The sequence below is a fragment of the Sturnira hondurensis genome, unplaced genomic scaffold, assembly GCF_014824575.4.
Source record: "Sturnira hondurensis isolate 20B ecotype Veracruz unplaced genomic scaffold, ASM1482457v3 Scaffold0011568, whole genome shotgun sequence".
Lineage (NCBI taxonomy): Eukaryota > Metazoa > Chordata > Mammalia > Chiroptera > Phyllostomidae > Sturnira > Sturnira hondurensis.
This window is the reverse complement of record NW_028084199.1, coordinates 438,912-458,074: the sequence shown is the minus strand read 5'-3', so window position 1 is coordinate 458,074 and position 19,163 is coordinate 438,912. Positions and strand designations below refer to the sequence as shown.

At 45.5% G+C, this 19,163-nt stretch overlaps 1 protein-coding gene across 1 annotated transcript; it reads left to right on the top strand.

Moving 5' to 3' along the window:
• The first annotated feature begins 241 nt into the window (after positions 1-241).
• On the top strand, positions 242-16,802 carry IGBP1 (immunoglobulin binding protein 1). Its single transcript, XM_037060293.1, has 6 exons — positions 242-628; positions 1,014-1,307; positions 10,158-10,353; positions 12,757-12,836; positions 13,562-13,674; positions 16,320-16,802. The coding sequence occupies exons 1-6, from the start codon at positions 435-437 to the stop codon at positions 16,463-16,465; spliced, it is 1,023 nt and encodes a 340-aa protein (XP_036916188.1). The 5' UTR covers positions 242-434; the 3' UTR covers positions 16,466-16,802.
• Positions 16,803-19,163: the final 2,361 nt, after the last annotated feature.

Genomic DNA, 19,163 nt, shown 5'->3' with positions numbered 1-19,163 from the left:
CAGCCGCTGCCCCGAGCCCGGCGAGCGCGTGGCGTGCAGAAGCGTGTGGAGGGCGGGTTCCGGAAGCGAGCCGGGGCTCGCCCATTATTATGCCCCGCCCCACCCCAGCCGGGCCTCAGGACCATGGAGCTTCCCAGCACCTGCATCAGCGACGAGGAGCTAGCGGTAAAACAGCGCCAAGGGTCCCGCTCCCCTAGTAAGGGGCAGCTCGGTTGGAAATCAAAATCAACTCGGTTTCAATTTCCAACCGATTCAATGGAAAGGGTTACCAGAGCCGGCGAACAGCTGCTTCCGGCGGACCTTGGGCGCTCCGGGAACAATGGGCAACGGCCGGGGTAAGGCTCCTTCCTGTTTCGTCGGTCCTCGCGGAGCGCTTTCCCAAGGTTGCCTTTAACCCCGGAAGTGAGGTCTTCCTGCTTCCTCTCTCCCTCAAGATGGCAGCCGCCGAAGAAGAAGAGTTACTGCCGCCGCGCCTCCCTGAGCTGTTCGATACCTGCCAGCGGCTTCTGGACGAAGTGGAAGTGGCGGCGGAACCCACCGGTGCCCGGGTAGTGCAAGAGAAGGTGTTGAAAGGACTACACCTCCTGAAGCAGTCAGCCGAGATGTTATTGCAGCTTGACTTGTTCAGGTATAGGGAGAGGGTAATCGCTGACAATGAAGGTACCGTAATCATGGTTACCAGGGGTGGAGCCATTGAGCCAGAGTGGAGGGAGACCTTTAAGACTAGCGACCTTTCGTGCCTACCTCTCACTGTGATCTCGTGTGCATTGTTTGCATTTTTCATCTCTCTCCCTTGTAGTCAATATTCCACGACTCTGTTACATAGCATGGGCTGTTTGCAGAGGCATTGGGTGTGACCGCTCAGCCACGTTTCATTGGAGAAAACCGGCCGCTGTTCCCCTTGTCTTCTCCCTTTGCCTCATTCCCACCCCAACCCTCCCCTCCTCCAGGAAGCAAGGGCCACTGTTTGAATGACCAACTAGGCTTCACAGCCTCCTCTTTGCTCTTTCCAGCCATAATGAAGACTTGGAAGAGATTGCTTCCTCCGACCTGAAGTACCTGATGGTGCCAGCACTTCAAGGAGCGCTCGCTCTGAAACAAGTCAACCCCAGCAAGCGGCTAGATGATTTGCAGTGGGCTCGAGAACACTTTTTAATCTACCTAACTCAGTGCCAACACTATCACGTGGCAGAGTTTGAGTTGCCTAAAACCAAGAACAACTCAGCTGAAAGTAACACAGCTAGTTCTTCCATGGCCCATCCTAACCTCGTTGCTATGGCATCTCAAAGACAGGCTAAAATAGAGAGGTGGGTCAATAGCTATAATTTGAAAACTGCCCAATGGCAGTGCTATTGGGGGAGGGGTGCATGTTTTTTAGGGGGTGTGGACAATGGTGTATGTTACTCTCGGTTTTTTATTGGGCATAGCCCACCAGCAAACTCTACTGAGCTTTAAAGAACCCTCTGCCTTTGCTGAGATGATCACATCTAAGCATTAGACTACTTATGGTTGCTTACAGCAGCAATGTAATTTAGTAGAATGCCTTCCAATCTCTCCTATGGCACAACATAGGAATATTCATATGGTACAGTGGGGCAGATATCTCTGAAGGACACGATATCTTGTAGCTGTCATCCCTTTAGGTTCCACTGATTCACAAGCTCTGTTTTAACAGTGCTGGATCAGGTGTATAACATCCCCAACTAATCTTAGTCCCAGTGAAGCTTCATCTTGTGCCTTGAACAGGTTGCTTGCTCTCAGTTTAGTTAGGTTTTCTTTAAAAATTTTTATTTAGTTTTAGAAGGGAAGGGAGAGAGAAAGAGAGAAACATCAATGTGTGGTTGCCTCTCATGCGCTCCGCATTGGGGCACCTGGCCCACAACCTAGACATGTGCCCTAGCTGGGAATTTAACCAGTGATCCTTTGTTTTGTAGGCCGGTGCTTAATCTGCTGAGCCTCACCAGCCAGGGCCTCAGTTTAGTTTTTTTAAAGCATTTAAAGAATACTCACAGTGTCTGGGAACTATGCTAGATACTGGAGGTACAAACAGTATAAACCTTTTTATGAGTGTGGGTCATCTTTGCCTCAGAGAAGCATACAGTCTAGTGAGGAGAAGAGGCATCAAAGCAGTGTCAGCACAAAAGGATGTGGTAGAAAGATGTACACGGTACTGTGACAGACAGGAGGGGTACCAAGCTAAAGAGGGAGCAGGAGAGAGAAGCAGGCTCCCTGGAAGAGGCAACTCCTGGGATGAGTTGTTCAAGTACAAGTAGAAATATTAGCTAGAGGAAGAGGAAAGGAGGTCACTAGGCAGCAGAGGTAGCCTTAGTAACCCAGGGACATTACAGAGCTGTGCTGGGGTGGGGGTGGGGAATAACTATAAGCAATTAGGTGATGTTAGAATATGAAGGGGGTAGTGGAGAGGGGGAAGGAATGATGCTGAAGAATGTTGTAGCGTTCAGATCTAGGAGTGCTTGGGGTGCAGAGGAAGGTGAAGGAACAACCTCATTGCTAAGAATGTGGTGAAGGGGTTTGAATCCCAGCTCCACCATTCAATCACTATGACTTTGGGTAAGCTGCTTAATCTTTCAGTGCCTTAATTTCCCCAGCTGTAAAGTCGGATAACAGCAGGTCCTCTCTCATACATAAAAAGCACTCAAAGGCAGCTGTTGTTATATCTTTATAGCTGAGTACAGTCAGAAACCTGGGTTCGAGACCCAGCTTTACTTAACAAGCCATTGAACTTTGGGTAACTCATTTAACCTATCTGAGCCTCAGGTTTCCTCATATGTGAAATCTGAATAATAATGATACCTATCATAGGGTTCAGAAGCATAAATAAGATGAAGCACGTAACACTGTTAGCACAGTATCTGCCACATAGTAAATATTCTGTAAATGTTATGTTAATGTAACATTAATGTAATCAGTATAATGTTAACATATGTAAATGTTAAAATATTACATGTTAGTTCATGTTAAAGAGCTTAGACTTTGCTTGGTGATTTGGATCCACTGGATTTTTTTCTTTCCTTCCTTCCCTCCCTCCTTCCCTTCCTTCTTTCCTTTCTCTTCTCTTCTCTTCTTTTTTCTCAGTAGCCCAGCCATATTTGCATTTTCACCAGCACACCCCGGTAGCAGTCAGGCACCAGTTCGAGGGGGCAGATCTGACACCATTAGTCCACACAGATGATGAGAACCCACTGCAGCCATGCAATGGCAGAAGGCATGGGGGAATATTTACTTAGGAGGGTTGCATCTATAGAAAACTTAGTGATCAGTTGGTTGAGGGTGGTGGAATAGAAGGAAGCAGCACAAAAGATGACCATGCTCCTGACTCACTCAGGTGGATGGCTGAGGACCTCACTAAGATGGGGAATAGAGGAGGAAGAATAGAACAGGAGATGGGGAAGAGCGAATTTGGTATTGAGACACATTGCATTTAAGGTGCCTAGGAAACATCCAAGTAGAGGTGTTTGGTGGCATGACACTCAGAAGAGAGCTGAAAGTGGGTCCATTCATTTGGCAAATATTTATTGAGCCTTTCCTATGTGCCAGGGACTGTTCTAGGTCATGGAGACCCAGACAAGGTCTGTGCCCTCATGAAGCTTGTATTTTGGCAAGGAGACAGCTACTAAATAATCATGTAATTTCAGGTTGGGAGGGCTATAAAGAATAATAAAGCGTGGTTAGGGACTAGTGAGTGAGAGCGGAGGATTTTTGAGGAAATGGAATAGACTTGCAGGAAGCGGAATTCAGCATCGTATCCTTTGTAAGAAGGTGAGGGCAGCCCACTGGCATAAAAAAAGGTCATGTAAACAGTGAGCTTGATATCCAAATAATTATAATATATTCCCCCCCCCCAAAAAAAAAAAGAAGGCATGTGCCCTAAAGATAACAAATAGCATTGTGGAGAAAAAATAGGGAGCAATCACTTCTGGTTGGAGTGACGGGAGGTTTCAGAATGCAACAGCATTTGAGATGAGCCTTGAAGAACAGTTAGAAATAGAGATGACAGGTTTTCCTGGATATACAAGTCATACTCATTATAGAAAGTCAGAAAAACAAGACTTTTTTAAATTAGAATAAGCCTTAATCCTAGCACTCAGAGATAATCTTTGTTAACTTTCTGATGTATTTCCTTCTAGATATGTAGTCATTTTAGTTAATAAATTTGGAATAACACTGTAAATACAGGTTTTTAAATCTTTCTTTAACCTAACATATTGTGAGCATTTCCCTGTGTCTTGAAACCATGGTATCTTAGTAGTTACATAATATTTCATCCCATAGTTATACCATAAGTAATTAACTTAATCTTCTTTTAAATAAGTATTTTTTAAATTTATTTTTAGAGAGGGGGAGGGAGGGAGAAAGAGAGGGAGAGAACATCAATGTGTGGTTGCCTTTCATGTGCCCCCACTTGCGGACCTGGCCCGAAACCCTGGAATGTGCCCTGACTGGGAATGGAACCATCAACCCTTTGGTTTGCAGGCTGGCACTCAGTCCACTGAACCACACCAGCTAGGGCTAAACTAATCTTTTATTATCAAATACTTACACTATAATTTGGTTTTTATTTGTTTTTGCTATTCTGAGTAATGTTAATGAACAAATATCTTTAATTGCATTTGTCACTGTTTCCTTAGCATAGATTTGTGGAAGTACTAGTGACCTGATTGGAGGTTTTAAATATTTTAAGATTCTTGATGGTAACAGCATTGCATTCCACAAATCTCAGAGCATATCCCACTGCACTCACTGGTCTTGGTTAACACTTAGGAAACCCAATTGGACAGACAAAAGTATCTCATCGTTTTGATTGTCATTTCTTTGGCTAGAAAACTTGATCTTGGAACAGTTTCTTTAAATGCCTGCCAGGCGAGATATCAACATGATCTCTTTGCTAATGGCTCTCACATTTATATCAATAGCCCAGACCTCCCCTAGCCTTCAGACTCATACTTCCAACACCCTACACAGAGGATTCACAGACAGCTCAAACTTAACCTGCCCTAAATCAAACCTTTGGCTTTCTAACCCACAGACATCCTCCCACACCCAGCTCTTCACCATCTTGGTAGGTTTACCACCATTCACCTGCCTGTTTAAGCTAGAAACTGAGAAGTTAACTTCTGTTCCTTCTAGACCTCCACATCCCACCCAGCAGTGAGGCCTGCCAGTTCTAGCTACAACATGGATGGCACGTCCTTCTGTTTCTATCTGCACCATCATACCGTGGTCTAGACCACCAGCATCTTTCACCTGAAACAGCCAAAACACTAACTACACAGCCCTGCCTGGCCTGGCACCTGCCTGTCTCCAATGTCATGTATCACTCCTGTCGCTCATTAACTCCAGCCATCGTGACCTTCTTTCAGTTCTTTGAACAGACCCCGCTCCTTCCTTCTACAGATTCTTTGTGCATGTTCTCTTTGCATGGAACGCCCTTTGTTTAACTGTCTTTTGGGGCCTTGCCTTTCTCCCCTGCTAGAATGTACACTCCAGGAGGGCAGGAGCCATTTCTCGTTTGCTGCAGCGTGCCTAGCACAGGGCCTGGCGCATGGAAGGTGCTCAAGAAATATTTGTTGTTGACAAGCAGGAGGAACAAATGAGCAAAAGCCCAAGGCAGTTGGAGGTATGTACAAGGAATGGAGAACAGTCCCGTTGTCAGAAGCTTGGAGGTCTGCATGAGGAAGTGACATGTATAGAGTATGGACAAGGAAGAGACTGGCAGACAGAGAAGTTAACATGTTCTGGTAGTACTTCAACTGGGAAGAAGTAATAAAAATATAACTCCCAGAGCCATGACTTTTGCAAGAAGCATTTATACAAATAGAAAAATAATTGTTCAGATCCTTATTTGCTTTTTGTAAGTCCTCCCTCCCTTGCCCCATGACTTTACATAGTGAGGCCATGCTACATAAAACACCTCTCTCTCACCCGAAACCTGTTTCTTCACGTATCTTTTCTACTCTCAATCCCATCTTGGAGGAGTAAGTAAGTCTGGTTGGTTAACTGCACCTGCATTCTTTAAGAAGAAATAGAAGAGGGGCGTCAAACTCATTTTCACCAGGGGCCACATATCAGCCTTGAGTGTACCTTCAAAGGGCTGAGTGTAATTTTAGGGCTGTATAAATGTATCTCCTCCTTAACTGTTAAGGAGTTGAAATTACATTCGGCCCTTTGAAGACAACCACAAGGCTGATGTGGCCCCCGGTGAAAATGAGTTTGACACCCTGACATAGAAGACTAGGAGCTAGGTAAGTGATGAGTCCAATTTTAAATGCACTGAATTGAGTTCCTAAAGGGACAACTGGCTGGCCATCTCCATAGACAGGTGGAACTATGTAACTAAAATTTGTGAGACAGTTTTGTGACGGGTGCTGAAAATGTGGGTGCATTGTGAGTTTGTGTAGTTTGCTAAGGGATGATGTGTGGAGGGAAAAAAGCCTTGGGGGCAAGTTCAGGAGGAAGGGAGGGAAAGAAAAGAGCAATCAGAGGTAAGAGACTCAACAAGGCCCAGACAGACTTGTAGAAGCCCGGGGAAGAAAGAGCAAAAGTCATGTCCTTTAAGTTTCTCCCTACCTATTGCACCTCCCAGAGAGTGCGGCACTTAGTTTATGGCACTTACAATAACCGTGTTGTTCTCTAGACTTGAAATTCCTAAAAGTCATACCATGAGTAATTGCATCTTGAGTATCCCAGCTGTATCACTGTATCCTTGGTGCTCAGCCCAGTAATTGCATTATAGTAGGTACTTGAGGTGTCTCTGGGAGGGACACACAGAGTGATCATCAGAAAGATGGAAGCAATATGGCATGACAGGAAAAGCCTGGACTTGGGAGTTGGACAGACCTGGGGAGACCAGTCCAATTTTTTAAAAAGATTTTATTTTATTTTTAAACAGAGGTGAAGAGAGAGAAAGAGAGGGAGAGAAACATCAATGTGTGGTTGCTTCTCACATGCCCCCCATGGGGGACCTGGGCTGTAACCCAGCCATCTGCCCTGACTGGGAATCGAACTGGTGACCCTTTGGTTCGCAGGCCAGTGCTCAATCCATTGAGCTACACCAGCCAGGGCTAGACCAGTCTAATTTCTACCACTTCATGGGTGGGACATCGTCTAGCCCCTCCTAGCCTCAGTTTTCTTATCAGCTGACAGTATTTGTATTACCTGGCTGCTTACAAAGCACTTCTATGTATGTTGTTCCATTGGATCCTCTTAACAACCCCACGAAGCAAGTATCCCCATGTTAGAGACAAGGACATGAGCTCTGAGAATCAACTTGTCCAAGTAATAGCTAGTAAGTGCAGGGTAGGATTTAAACTCAAGTCTTTAAATTCTCAGCTTGGTTGCTGTTTCCACTGTAGCATAGAAGAAAAAGGGGTAGAACATCAGGTGTTTCTAAAATGGGGGAACGGCACCTGTAGAGTGCAAAATCGTACCTGCTAATGACCAGGGCAGGTAACTGATGGAGCAAGGCCTGGAAGACTGTGGGTGGGGACAGGATTCACAGGAAAACTGGAATGGTAAAGACATTGCCTCTCCTGCTAAAGACAGTATTAGCGCCCTGACCACTGTGGCTCAGTTGGTTGAGTGGTGTCCTGCAAAGTGAAAGGTTCCTGGTTCCATTCCTGGTTGGGACACATGGCTGGGTTGCAGGTTCAGTCTCCATGTGCCACAGAGGCAAGTGATTGAAGTTTCTCTGCTTTTTCTCCCATCCCCTCTCTCTTAAAAAACAAACAAACAAATAAACAAACCCTCCCACAAAAGACTGTTAGCTGCCCCATCTGTACAAGAGGAAAGGAGGAAAGGTGAAGTTACAGAGATTTTTTTAAAAGATTTTATTTATTTATTTTTAGACAGAGGGGACGGGAGGGAGAAAGGGAAAGAAAGAAAGAAACATCAGTTTGTGGTTGCCTCTCACATTCCCCCTACTGGAGACCTGGCCTGCAACCCAGGCGTGTGCTCTGACTGGGAATTGAACCAGCAACCCTTTGGTGTGCAGGCTGGCACTCAATCCACTGAGCCACACCAGCCAGGGCCTATGTTATATTTTTTAAAATATTTTATTCCTTTTTTTATTTTTAGAGAGGGGAAGGGAAGGAGAAAGAGAGGGAGAGAAACATCAGTGTGTTGTTTCCTCTCACATGGCCCCCACTGGGACCAGGCCTGCAACCCAGGCATGTGCCCTGACTGGGAATTGAACCTCAACTCTTTGGTTCACAGCCCTCGCTCAATCCACCTACCTACACCAGCCAGGGCTTTATTTTATATTTTAAATGCATCAGATCTCATCGCCTCCCTCACACAAGTCACTCTGTCACCTGGATTTTGGGAATGTCCTCTTAATTGATTCCCTGCTTCCCCTTTGCCTCCTAACCCCAGTAGTCTAGAGTCCACACACTCAAGCCAGTGGCCCATATAAACAAGTTTCCCTGTCACTGTCTTCCTGCCATGTGTTCTATCCCAAAGCTTTCAGCAGCTTTTCCACCACACTGCAAATGGCATGGCATCTCATATAGTGGGTCTTATTCCCTGAAGGGGTCTACAGATTATGACCCTGCTTGTCTGACCTCACTTCTGGTCATCGTGCTTTCCTTCCTGCCAGCCACACTGGCCTCCTTGTGGCTTCTCAAACATGGCAGGCCAGGCCCTCTTCCACCTAGGACCTTCATATCTGCTTCCCTTGTGCCTTAGAACAGACGCTCTTCCAGAGGCAACCAAAGTTTCGCCACCCTGAAGCTGCCTTTTTGGGGATACTGACTTTAAGCTGTTGATTAAGAAGCAAGACTGAGAACCTTTGATTTCTGCCTCCCCCACAACCCTGGTCTGCCTGCCTTTCCCACCTAAGAGATCAGATAGAGAACCTGCTTCAGGAAGGAGGTCCGAGGATGCCACCTTCACCTGATTTGAATGAAGTTCAGTAAATAGCAGGGCTTTGGGCAGGGGCCTGTTAGCCAGATCCCCCCTTGTCCCACAGTTTCTGAGTCACCCAGGGGGATTTTCCTGCTGTGTGTTCCCCTCTTCTTCAACTACATGTAAATCGCCCACTCTCACTTCTGAAATCTAATACCCTGTCCCCGCTCCTTTCTCCTTTCTCCAAAAATGTCTTATATACCCAGCATTGTTTCACTGTCTTTGGAATTTACATGCTTAATGTGAATTTCCATGCATGTGTATTACACCTTCATCTTCTTCTGTAAAAAGAAAACAAAACAGAAGACCCTTCTAGATATTGGCATGGCTTGCCTCCCTATATCTTCAAAGTCTTTGCTCAAATGTCACCTCTTCAGAGAGGTGCCGCTTGATCACCTTGTATAGGGTAGCAGCCCTATGTGTTGTACCATTGCTCTCTCCGCTTCACCTTACTTCTTCCTTCTTCGTAGCACTCATCACCACCTGAGTCCTCATCTATTTATTTCTTTTTGTCCATCGTCTCCCACTACAATGGAAGCTTTAGGAAAACAAGGGCCTTCTTTTATACACAGCTGTGTCACCGGTACTGAGAACAGTGCTTGTCATATAATAGGTAGTCAGTAAATATTTGTAGAGTGAATGACAAATGAGGTACTAGAATGCATCCTGAAAAGGTAGGCAGGGTGTTTATGAGACTTTAAATGACAATAAGATGAGTCAGAAGAGCTGGGGATGTTTTGCCCAGCACAAAAGAAGAGATGGTGGGGGGCGGGGGTGGCGTTTAAGGCTATTTCACAAGGAATTCCTGTGTCAATGGCAGGTAATTGACCCCTGAGATTCTGTGACTCTGATGCTGGGATTCCGAAATGGACATTGTGTGGTAGTAAGTCCCCAAGCTAAGAAAGGTTGATAGAAAATTACTACAACACTCCATCTGTAAAGACGATGGGACAAGTCATTCAGATCAGATTGTAGCTCTGTTTCTCCGGCTTCAGATGGCTTCAGCTGTATTTCTCAGCCCCTGCTGATCCCTTCCTTGCCTCATAGTCTTTGTAAAAACTGCCTTGCTGGCAAGTTGTGGGGTAAAGAATATAAAAACATATATTTTTGCCACAGTGGAAACTGGCTTGCTGACTGGCCTGATCACCTGCAAAGGTAAGATCTTATTGTGGCCTTCTTTCAAAGGACTACCTCTTCACTTTGAAGTTCATGGGTAATGCTTTTCCATGGCCCAGATACAAGCAGAAGAAAGAGATGGAGCACAGGCTGTCTGCCATGAAAGCTGCCGTGGAGAGCGGGGAAGCAGACGATGAGCATGTTCGTGAGTATTACCTCCTGCACCTACGGAGGTGGATCAGCATCAGCTTAGAAGAGATCGACAGCATTGACCAGGAGATCAAGATCCTGAGAGGAAAAGATGCTCCCAAAGAGGTAAGTCTTGTGACTGCCTTTATAATTCAAAAGTCAGAGATTGGAATGTTCTGAAGGATAATAAATCAAAATCCTTTTCAGTCTACATAAAACCATTGTCCTTATTAAAAGCAGTGGAATCAGCCATGGCTGGTGTGGCTCAGTGCATTGAGTGCCAGCCTGTGAACCAAAGAATCGCTGGTTGGATTCCCAGTCAGGGCACATGCCTGGGTTGTGGATCAGGTCCCCAGTAGAGGGCACGTGAGAATCAAACACACATTGACATTTCTTTCTAGCTTCTTCCCTTCTCTAACAATAACTAAATAAAATCTTAAAAATAAAAAAGATCAGTGGAAGCAGGCTGGAGGTTCTCCAGGGTAGTTTTCTCTCTAGTTGACAGCAGCATCCCCCAGTGCTGTCTACTTTGTAATTTTGCAACATGCCATGGCGGTGGGAGAGTTCTCTGAAGGAAAAATTGGTTTTGGCTCTATGGGAAGTTTTGGATGCTGAAGGAAGAAGGCACAGGGCTATATAAGCTTTTAAAATCTGCTTGAGTTGGATAAACAAAGAGGAAGAGGACTAAGATGGGGATGGAAAAGAAAAGCGGACCTGGAGGAGAGAGAGAAAAGAGGGAGATGATGATAAAACAAAAGACATAGAATATATTTCACTTGAGGAGGACTCGCAATTTACTCTTAACACTGTAATGCCCTCTCCCGCCTTTGGGTCACCTGAGTGTGAGACATGGCCAGGCCTTCTATGGACACAGCGTTGGGCACGGTGGTCAAGACGATGCAGTGACTGCAGCTTCTTCGGCTGCCTTTGACAAGATCATAACCCTGCTTTGGAGCTGATGCTTCCGAAGATTAGGCTCTGCTGCCACTTACTTTTTGGCTCTCATATGACGTGAATCAAATTGAATTTATCAGCTAGTCACCAGCGTGTGTTTCAGTCCTCAGAGAAACCTCCTCCTAATTTGATTTGTACTAATTAGCCCAGGAGCTTTTGCCTCAGGTTAACATCAACCTAGTTCCTCATGTTAAAGGATCAAAGAAAGAGCAATTAGTGTTCTGAAGCCAGGAGGCCCCTGAGCATATCTTAGCTTGTTTTTTTTAAAGATGTTATTTATTTATTTTTGGAGAGAGGGGAAGGAAGGGAAAAAGAGAGAGAGAGAAATATCATGCATGGTTGCCTCTTGTTCGCCCCCTACTGGGGACCTGGCCTGCAACCCAGGCATGTGCTCTGACTAGGAATCAAATTGGCGACCCTTTGGTTTGCAGGCTGGCACTCAATTCACTGAGCCATGTCAATCAGGGCCTTAGTGTGCTTTTTACACAGTGCAAGGCTGGACTCTTCTGGGTCCTCCACTGCGCCCCTTTTTGTTTTGTTGTTTTTTTTCCCCATGCTCTCTCATTTAGTATTGAGATTGGCCCTGGGCATGATGGAGCACCAACCAAATACCTTTTCTTTGAGCAGACTTGGTGTCGTTGTATACCCAGACAGCCAGGGTTCATTGAAACATTTCTGTACAGCTACATTGGAAAAGTATTCATTTTCCCACCACCCTTGCATTTAGCAATATCCATTTCTAAAGGACCATACGGCAGGGGTGTCAAACTCATTTTCACTGGGGGCCATATCAGCCTCACAGTTACCTTCAAAGGGCCAAATGTAATTTAAAATCCTTAACAGTTAAGGAATAGTTACAGTTATACAGTCCTGAAATTATTTTGGCCCTTTGAAGGCAACCATAGGCTGATGTGGTCCCCGGCGAAAATGAGTTTGACACCCCTGTCGTCGGGGGTTCTTGACAGTTAATAGCATAATTATGATTGGAAGGGGTCATACTTGAACTTCAGCACTGAAGGCCGGGCTGAGGAAAGGGGCTTAAAATTCAGCTCAAGGGATTTACATGGAATGTGGAAGCAGGCTTTGACATCTCCTTTGGGGAAGGCATTTTATTTTCATTTACTTTTAGAGAGACGGAAAGAGAGGGAGAGAAATATGCAAGAGATACATCCATCGGTTGCCTGTCAGACACCCCCTACTGGGTACCTGGCCCGCAATCCAGGCATGTGCCTTGACTGGGAATCGAACCAGCAACCTTTCAGTTCGCAGGCTGGCACTCAATCCACTGAGCCACACCAGCCAGGGCAGGGAGGGCATTTTAAAGCCAAGTAAACTTTCCCTTATAGTGAGATGATTTGGGGGAGAGATTTCTCTTTCTCTCAGGAAGGTACTTAGGTGTCCTCAGCAAAGCTAAGCAATCACCATCATCAGTATTCTGCTGTGTCTCAGAGACTGATATGTAGGGAGTAAGTGACTTTTGAATCCAGGGCTTTTTAAGCACCCAAAGACCTATGAGGCTGCAGAGTGGGGTGGGCAAAAGGCAGATACACTTCTGATAGTTAATTTCCTTTTTAGGCATCAGCTTCTGGCTCCACTCCTCAGGCCAGGCCTCCAATGAAACCCTTTATTCTCACTCGGAATGCCGCCCAAGCCAAGTAGGTTGTGTTGAAAAGTGGGTTGCCTTTGCAAGCCCCTTGCTTTTGTGGTTCCCTTGGCAGTGCATGGTAACAGACAGAATGGGCATTGTTAACAGGCATGGCTTCACCTGGGAGGCTGTTCTTTCACCAAAGGGTTAGTATCTCTTCCAGTACTTTCTCTCTGTCTTCAGCAGGCATTTTCTCTCACAAACTGGAGCTTCAGAAGAGTCTCAAAAGGAAACCAATGAAAATAATCAGCCACTTAGTTGAATAATTAAAAACCAAACAAAGAAAGGAATCAGATGGAGAATTGTACCTATTAAAATTGTTTCCCATCATGGCCTTCAGTGACAATTCTGCAAAGGACATGTGGGCCCATCTGAGTTCTTGAGACATTGTCCCATAGGGTGGCAGGAGAGTCTCCTTCCTCTGCATACCTTTTAGACCCACCGACTACACATACCCCTTCCGTGGCCTCCACACCAGTCCATGGGGCATTGGCCTCAGGAATTGCTTATTGGGAGATGATCTGGGCTCTTTATCATCTCATAAAAACCCTTGACTTTCATTCCCCTTCCTGGATGCCTCTCTTTACAGATCCGCTTAGGAGTTTGCACAGCTGCTCAGCAGTTGGCTGGTTAGGGGAGGGAGGATGAACCAGGCCCAGGCTTTGTCAATGAAGAGAAGACGCTTTTTACTACCATCATTTATATTGTTTTCTTAATACTTTGTGATTCTTGCAGAGTATTTGGAGCTGGTTATCCAAGTCTGGCATCTATGACAGTGAATGACTGGTATGATCAGCATCGGAAGGTGGGAGCTTTACCAGATCAGGGAATACCCAAGACAACTTCAGGTATGAAGGGCTGGGAGGAACATAGTTCCACGGCTGGACACTTAGTCCGCAGCAGTCAAATTCGGACCAAGTATTGCCGTGCTTTAGGAGCGGAGGTAGTCTGGACAGAGATTCTGAGTAACACCAACTCTCTAGGCAGTATTTTACTTCATTTATTAGTAAAATAAACAGCAGATGATTCTGGGAGGAACGGTCAGTGGACAAGTATAGTTTTTGAGGCTTTCCAAATATGGCATAAAAACACACGGTGCAGCTAAATAGCAAAACCAAAAATCCACAGAGAGCAGTTCCGCTAAACGAGGGGTGTCAAACTCATTTTCACCAGGGGCCACATCAGCCTCGCAGTTGCCTTCCAAGGGCCAAATGTAATTTTAGGACTGTATACATGTAACTACTTCTTAACTGTTAAGCGAGAGCTCGGCGCTGCTGCCAGGTAGAAACAAGGTGCCGGGCCGGATAAAAACAAGGTGGAAGGTCGAATTCAGCCCATGGGCCTTGTGTTTGCCACCTGTGTGCTATGGTATTGGCAGAGAAGGTTGGATTAGGTCAACCCCTCCTACAATTAACAATTACAAACTGGACAAACTATAAGAAAACAGCTACCTGAAGGCTCTGGGCAGCAACCAAACTGGAGGGTAGTCCACATTTACAAGAAAGGAGCAGTACTTAGAACTTCTTCAGGGCAGCAATAGCAATTTTACTTTTTGAAAGATTTTATTTCTTTTGAGAGAGGGGGGAAAGGAGGAAAAAAAGAGAGAGCAACATCAATTTGTGGTTGCCTCTCGTGCATCCCCTATTGGGGCTCTGGCCCACAACCAGGCATGTGCCCTGACTGAGAATCGAACCAGTGATGCTTTGGTTTGCAGGCCTGTGCTCAATCCACTGAGCCACACCAGCCAGGGCAGGCCAGCAATTTTGAATTACTGGATTCTTGGTGCCCAGTGTGGTCATTACATCACAGCAGATGCTTGGAGCTGCCCTGGGGAGGGAGAGGTAGCGAACAAGGTGGTCATCAGAAGGATGGAAGCAGTGTGGTATTAGCAGGAAAAGCCCAGACTGAGCTGGGGTAACCCAGTACTCCTCCCATTTGATAGAACATCATCTGCCACCTCAGAGCCTCAGTTTCCTTGTCTCAGATATTATCTCATTTGATCTTTTTCCCCCCAAAGATTTTATTTTATTTGTGTTGAGGTGGAAGAGGGTATAAGGAAAATAAATGTTAGTGGGAGAAAATAGAATAAAAAGATAAAATATCAGAACCACTATCTAAATAAAAATAAATACAAATAAAAAGATTTGTGAAAAAAGCGACAAACATTAAAGGAAGCAAGGAGAACTTGGTATATGGATAATAGGATTACCTGAAGAAGAAAACCAAAGCAAGGAAAATGAACAAAGGCTAAAAACTAATATGGGAGAAACTTTCCTTAATCTAAAGAAACCAACAAACCAAGAAAGATTTGATTTGAAAAATCATACCGTGCGCCTGAGAATTAGGACCCCAAATGAACAACAAAGGCTAATAAAAGTACTGCACTGGAAAGAAAAGGAAAAACTGCTATGGACATTTTAGCAAAAACAGCGGGTGGTTTCTAAAGGAAATTGGATCACCCTCAAACTTTTGACACTAGCAGACAAAAAAATGGAATAATAGATATTTAAGATACTCGGGGAGAAATGGGAGCCAAGGATATGTATGTGGTAAAATATGTCTTAAATGCAATAGGAAGATTACAGACATTTATCAGTATGCAGGAAGTTGGGAACTTTCGTTCCCCTGACTCCTTCCTGAAAAATTTGCTAGAGAATGAGCTTCAGACAACCAAAATGGTGAGAGACATTACCATAAGGACTGGTGGCAAGAATTAACTATGTACTTATGGGTAGAACTGAGACTAAATGAGGGCTAACAGGGAGAGAATAGAGTATATAATGCCTGAATGCTCAGTGCTCACATAATGTAGATTTTTTAAAAAGATTTTATTTATTTATAATTAGAGAGGGGGAGGGAGAAATGGAGAGAAACATCGATGTGAGAGAGAGACACTGATCATACCAGGCACTGAACACACAACCCAGGCATGTGCTCTGATGGGGAATGGGCGACCTTTCGCTTGGCAGGACAATAGTCAACCAACTGAGCCACATTGGCTAGGGCAGTGTAGATTTTCTTTAAATGGAGAAATGGGGAAAGCATATGCCAAAAAATGAACTGTTCTCAGATACTAGATTGGTAACAGACATTATTAGTGTTGTAATGTGTAATATTGTGTAATATGAGATAATATAAATGAGTAATTGTGAGATATTCTAATTTTACTGTCCTCTGTCCTTGACAAGTAACACTTTTTTAAAAAAAATTATTTCTTTCTAGACAGAGGATAAGGGAAGGGAAGGAAAAAGAGAGGGAGAGAAACATCAATGTATAATTACCTCTTGTGTGTCCCTGCTGGGAACTGGCCTGCAATCCAGGCATGTGCCCTGACTGGGAATCAAACTGCGACCCTTTGGTTCACAGCCCGGCGCTCGATCCACTGAGCCACACCAGCCAGGGCCCTTGTTCTCTTTTTTTTTTTATGTGTGCAGAGTAGCGCTGAGTTTCCTCAGTTTCTCGTGCCCGCTTTCTCATTTTTCTACTTTGGCAGAGGTCAGAAGAGCAGCCCAGCAACAGGATGAGCAAGAACAAAAGGAGGAAGAGGATGATGAGGAAACACTCCAGCGAGCTCGGGAGTGGGATGACTGGAAGGACACCCATCCCAGGGGCTATGGCAACCGGCAGAACATGGGCTAGTCTTCCTACAACAAGAGGGGATGACAGGGGGCGCACCTCTTCCCCTGAAAGGAAAGCTGTGCTGTCTTCCCAGTACCTAGGTTCAGGCTTCAGCTCTGTACCACAAAGGCAAAGACGCTTAATCTTGCTTTGCATTCAAATAAAGTGGCAAGCAATTAAGCGTACTTGTAGCCTAGATGATGAACCAGTGATTCTTGTTTTGGCATTCTTCCAGTCATGTATTTCAGTTTTTTCAGTGGAAAGAAGAGTACTGAGAAGTGGGCTCTGTACAGGCAATGGCTGTGTGAATTCGCCTTCAAAAATAAAGTGCTTTGTATTACAAGAGCCTGTGCAGAAATATGGATATCAAGTGTTTTATTTGTGTGGGGGGCAGGGGCAGGGGGTCTGCTCTGGGTTCCCTGGGCTTATGCGAAGCTCCAACAAAGGTTGTCTCCCTTTGATCTGAGCAGTGAATTTCCCAGCCTCAGCTGTGCAGACAAGCTGGGGCCTTCGCTCTTCCTACACCAGCACTGTGCGGTGACCCAACACTGCTCTACAAGGGGTGAGCACTGAAAGCCAGGACTTGCTCTGCTGTAAGTGATCATAACCATCTCATCTACCTGGTCTTCCCTGCCTTGGCCAGGAGAGATTAGAGAAATGGATCGGGCGCTGTGAGAGCCATCCTCGCATATGCATCTGAGGCCAGGGCTTTTACCCTCACAGAAGGATTTGCCATCTCTCTTACCCAGGGAGGAGAGGAGAGCAGCTCAGGTGAAGCATAGCTCTTAAAGGGGCCTCCACACACCATCTGGGCCCTTCTTACATGTGCTGTGCAATACCTGGCACAGTCTGAAGTGGTCACTGTGCTATGGCAGTCATTTTGCTGGTCAGTAAAGTGCTGATGACTGGATGTGGCACAGACAACACTGAAAGGTACCAACTTTCTGCAGTAGAGACGAGGCATGTCCTCAGCTCTTGGGTTGACCTTAAAAAAACAGCCATGTGTTAAAACAAAGATGTGTATGGAAAACATACTTTTGCTCTATGTGCCTTTGATACACTTGATTTTCTAAGAGGAAGATGACTCACCCTGCCTATTGTAGCCTCTGCAGTCTAGCATAGGAGAAGTGTTGGGAAAGGAGACGCAGTTCCCTTGTGGTTTTAGGGTGGGAAGTGGAGGGCTGTCAGGCGATGAGTAGGAGGTCGTGTTTAGTGGGAGATGACAGAAGACTACTGATAATATACTTGCATACTCTTTAATGAAGGACTCATCCTCTCTACAGAAGCTCCTGAAAGTGAGAGAGCACAGTTGAAATTCCCCAGGGATCTGAGAAGCAAGGTTCGTTTCTTCAGCTCTTTCAATTACTTCTGTGCTGCCTCTGGCAATGACCTGTTTCCTGCCCCTGAAGCTCCACCCTGAGTTCATTCTCAAAACGGACCAGGTTGAGGTTTACCCCTTGGCCCCAGTCTATTTAAAGATGAGCCTTCTAGAATATCCAGCTAGATTAATCCTCCTCATACCTTTGACTATCTAAAAAGCGAACAAGACAAGGTAGGTGTGAATCCTGACTTTTAAAAGTGGAAGCTGCCCTGGTTGGTGTGGCTCTGGATTGAGTGCCGGCCAGTGAAACAAAGGGTTGCTGATTCAGTTCCCAGTCAGTGCACATGTCTGGGTTGTGGGCCAGGTTAGGCCCCTTAGTAGGAGGCACGTGAGGCAACCACACATCGATGTTTCTCTCCCTATCTCCTTCCCTTCCTCTCTAAAAATAAGTAAATAGCTCTGGCTGGTATAGGTCAGTGGATCGAGCACGGGCCTGCAAACGAAAGGATCATGGTCCGATTCCCAGTCAGCACATGCCTGGGTTGCAGGCCAGTTACAGCAGGCGACGCACAAGAGGCAACCATACATTGATAATTCTCTCCATCTCTCCTTCCCTTCCCCTCTAAAGATAAATAAATAAAATCTTTTTAAGTAAATAAAAATATTTTTTAAAAGAGCAAGCTTTGTGCCCCGGCCAGTGTGGGTCAGGTGGTTAGAGCGTTGTCCCGTAAACCAAAAGGTTGTTGGTTTGATTCCCAGTCAGGGCACATGCCTGGGTTGCAGGTTCAGTCCCTAGTCAGGGCATCTGTAAGAGGTAACCGATCAATGTTTTCCTCTCTCCCTCCCTTTCCCTCTCTCTAAAATCAATCAGCATGCCCTAGAGTGAGGATTAAAAAAATTGCAAGCCATGTGACCGTGGGCAATAAAACTTCCCTGAACCGCTCCCCCTGTGTCCTAGGTGTCCATAAATGAGCTGTCCCATGGGGTTGTGAGAATTAAATGAATAATGGCAGCCATTATACCAGAATGGAGCAACTGAAGAATAAGTGCTTTCTGCTCATCTGAGCCCAATGACTGCAGTCTGTCCATGCGGAAGAGAAAGCAAATGGACAGGTGTTGGGTGTCAGTTGGGGCCCAGACACTGGACCCAACACTCTCATATAGTATTAATACAGTGAGCCCTGGCCAGTGTGGCTCAGTGGATTGAGCACTGGCCAGGGAACTAAAGGGTCACTAGTTCAATTCTCAGGGCACATGCCTGGGTTGTGGGCCAAGTCCCCAGGAGAGGCCCCACAAGAGGCAATCACACATTGATGTTTCTCTCCATCTCTTCCTCTCTCTAAAAATAAATAAATAAAATCTTTAAAACAAATACAATGATCATGCAAAAGAGGTAGC

Bases quoted from the DNA above. Each gene is read 5' to 3' on its own strand.
- IGBP1 (XM_037060293.1), top strand. From the start codon at position 435: ATGGCAGCCGCCGAAGAAGAAGAGTTACTGCCGCCGCGCCTCCCTGAG. The intron at 1,308-10,157 runs GTGGGTCAATAG...TCCATGGCCCAG, and splicing joins AGACAGGCTAAAATAGAGAG to ATACAAGCAGAAGAAAGAGA. The intron at 10,354-12,756 runs GTAAGTCTTGTG...TTTCCTTTTTAG, and splicing joins GAAAAGATGCTCCCAAAGAG to GCATCAGCTTCTGGCTCCAC.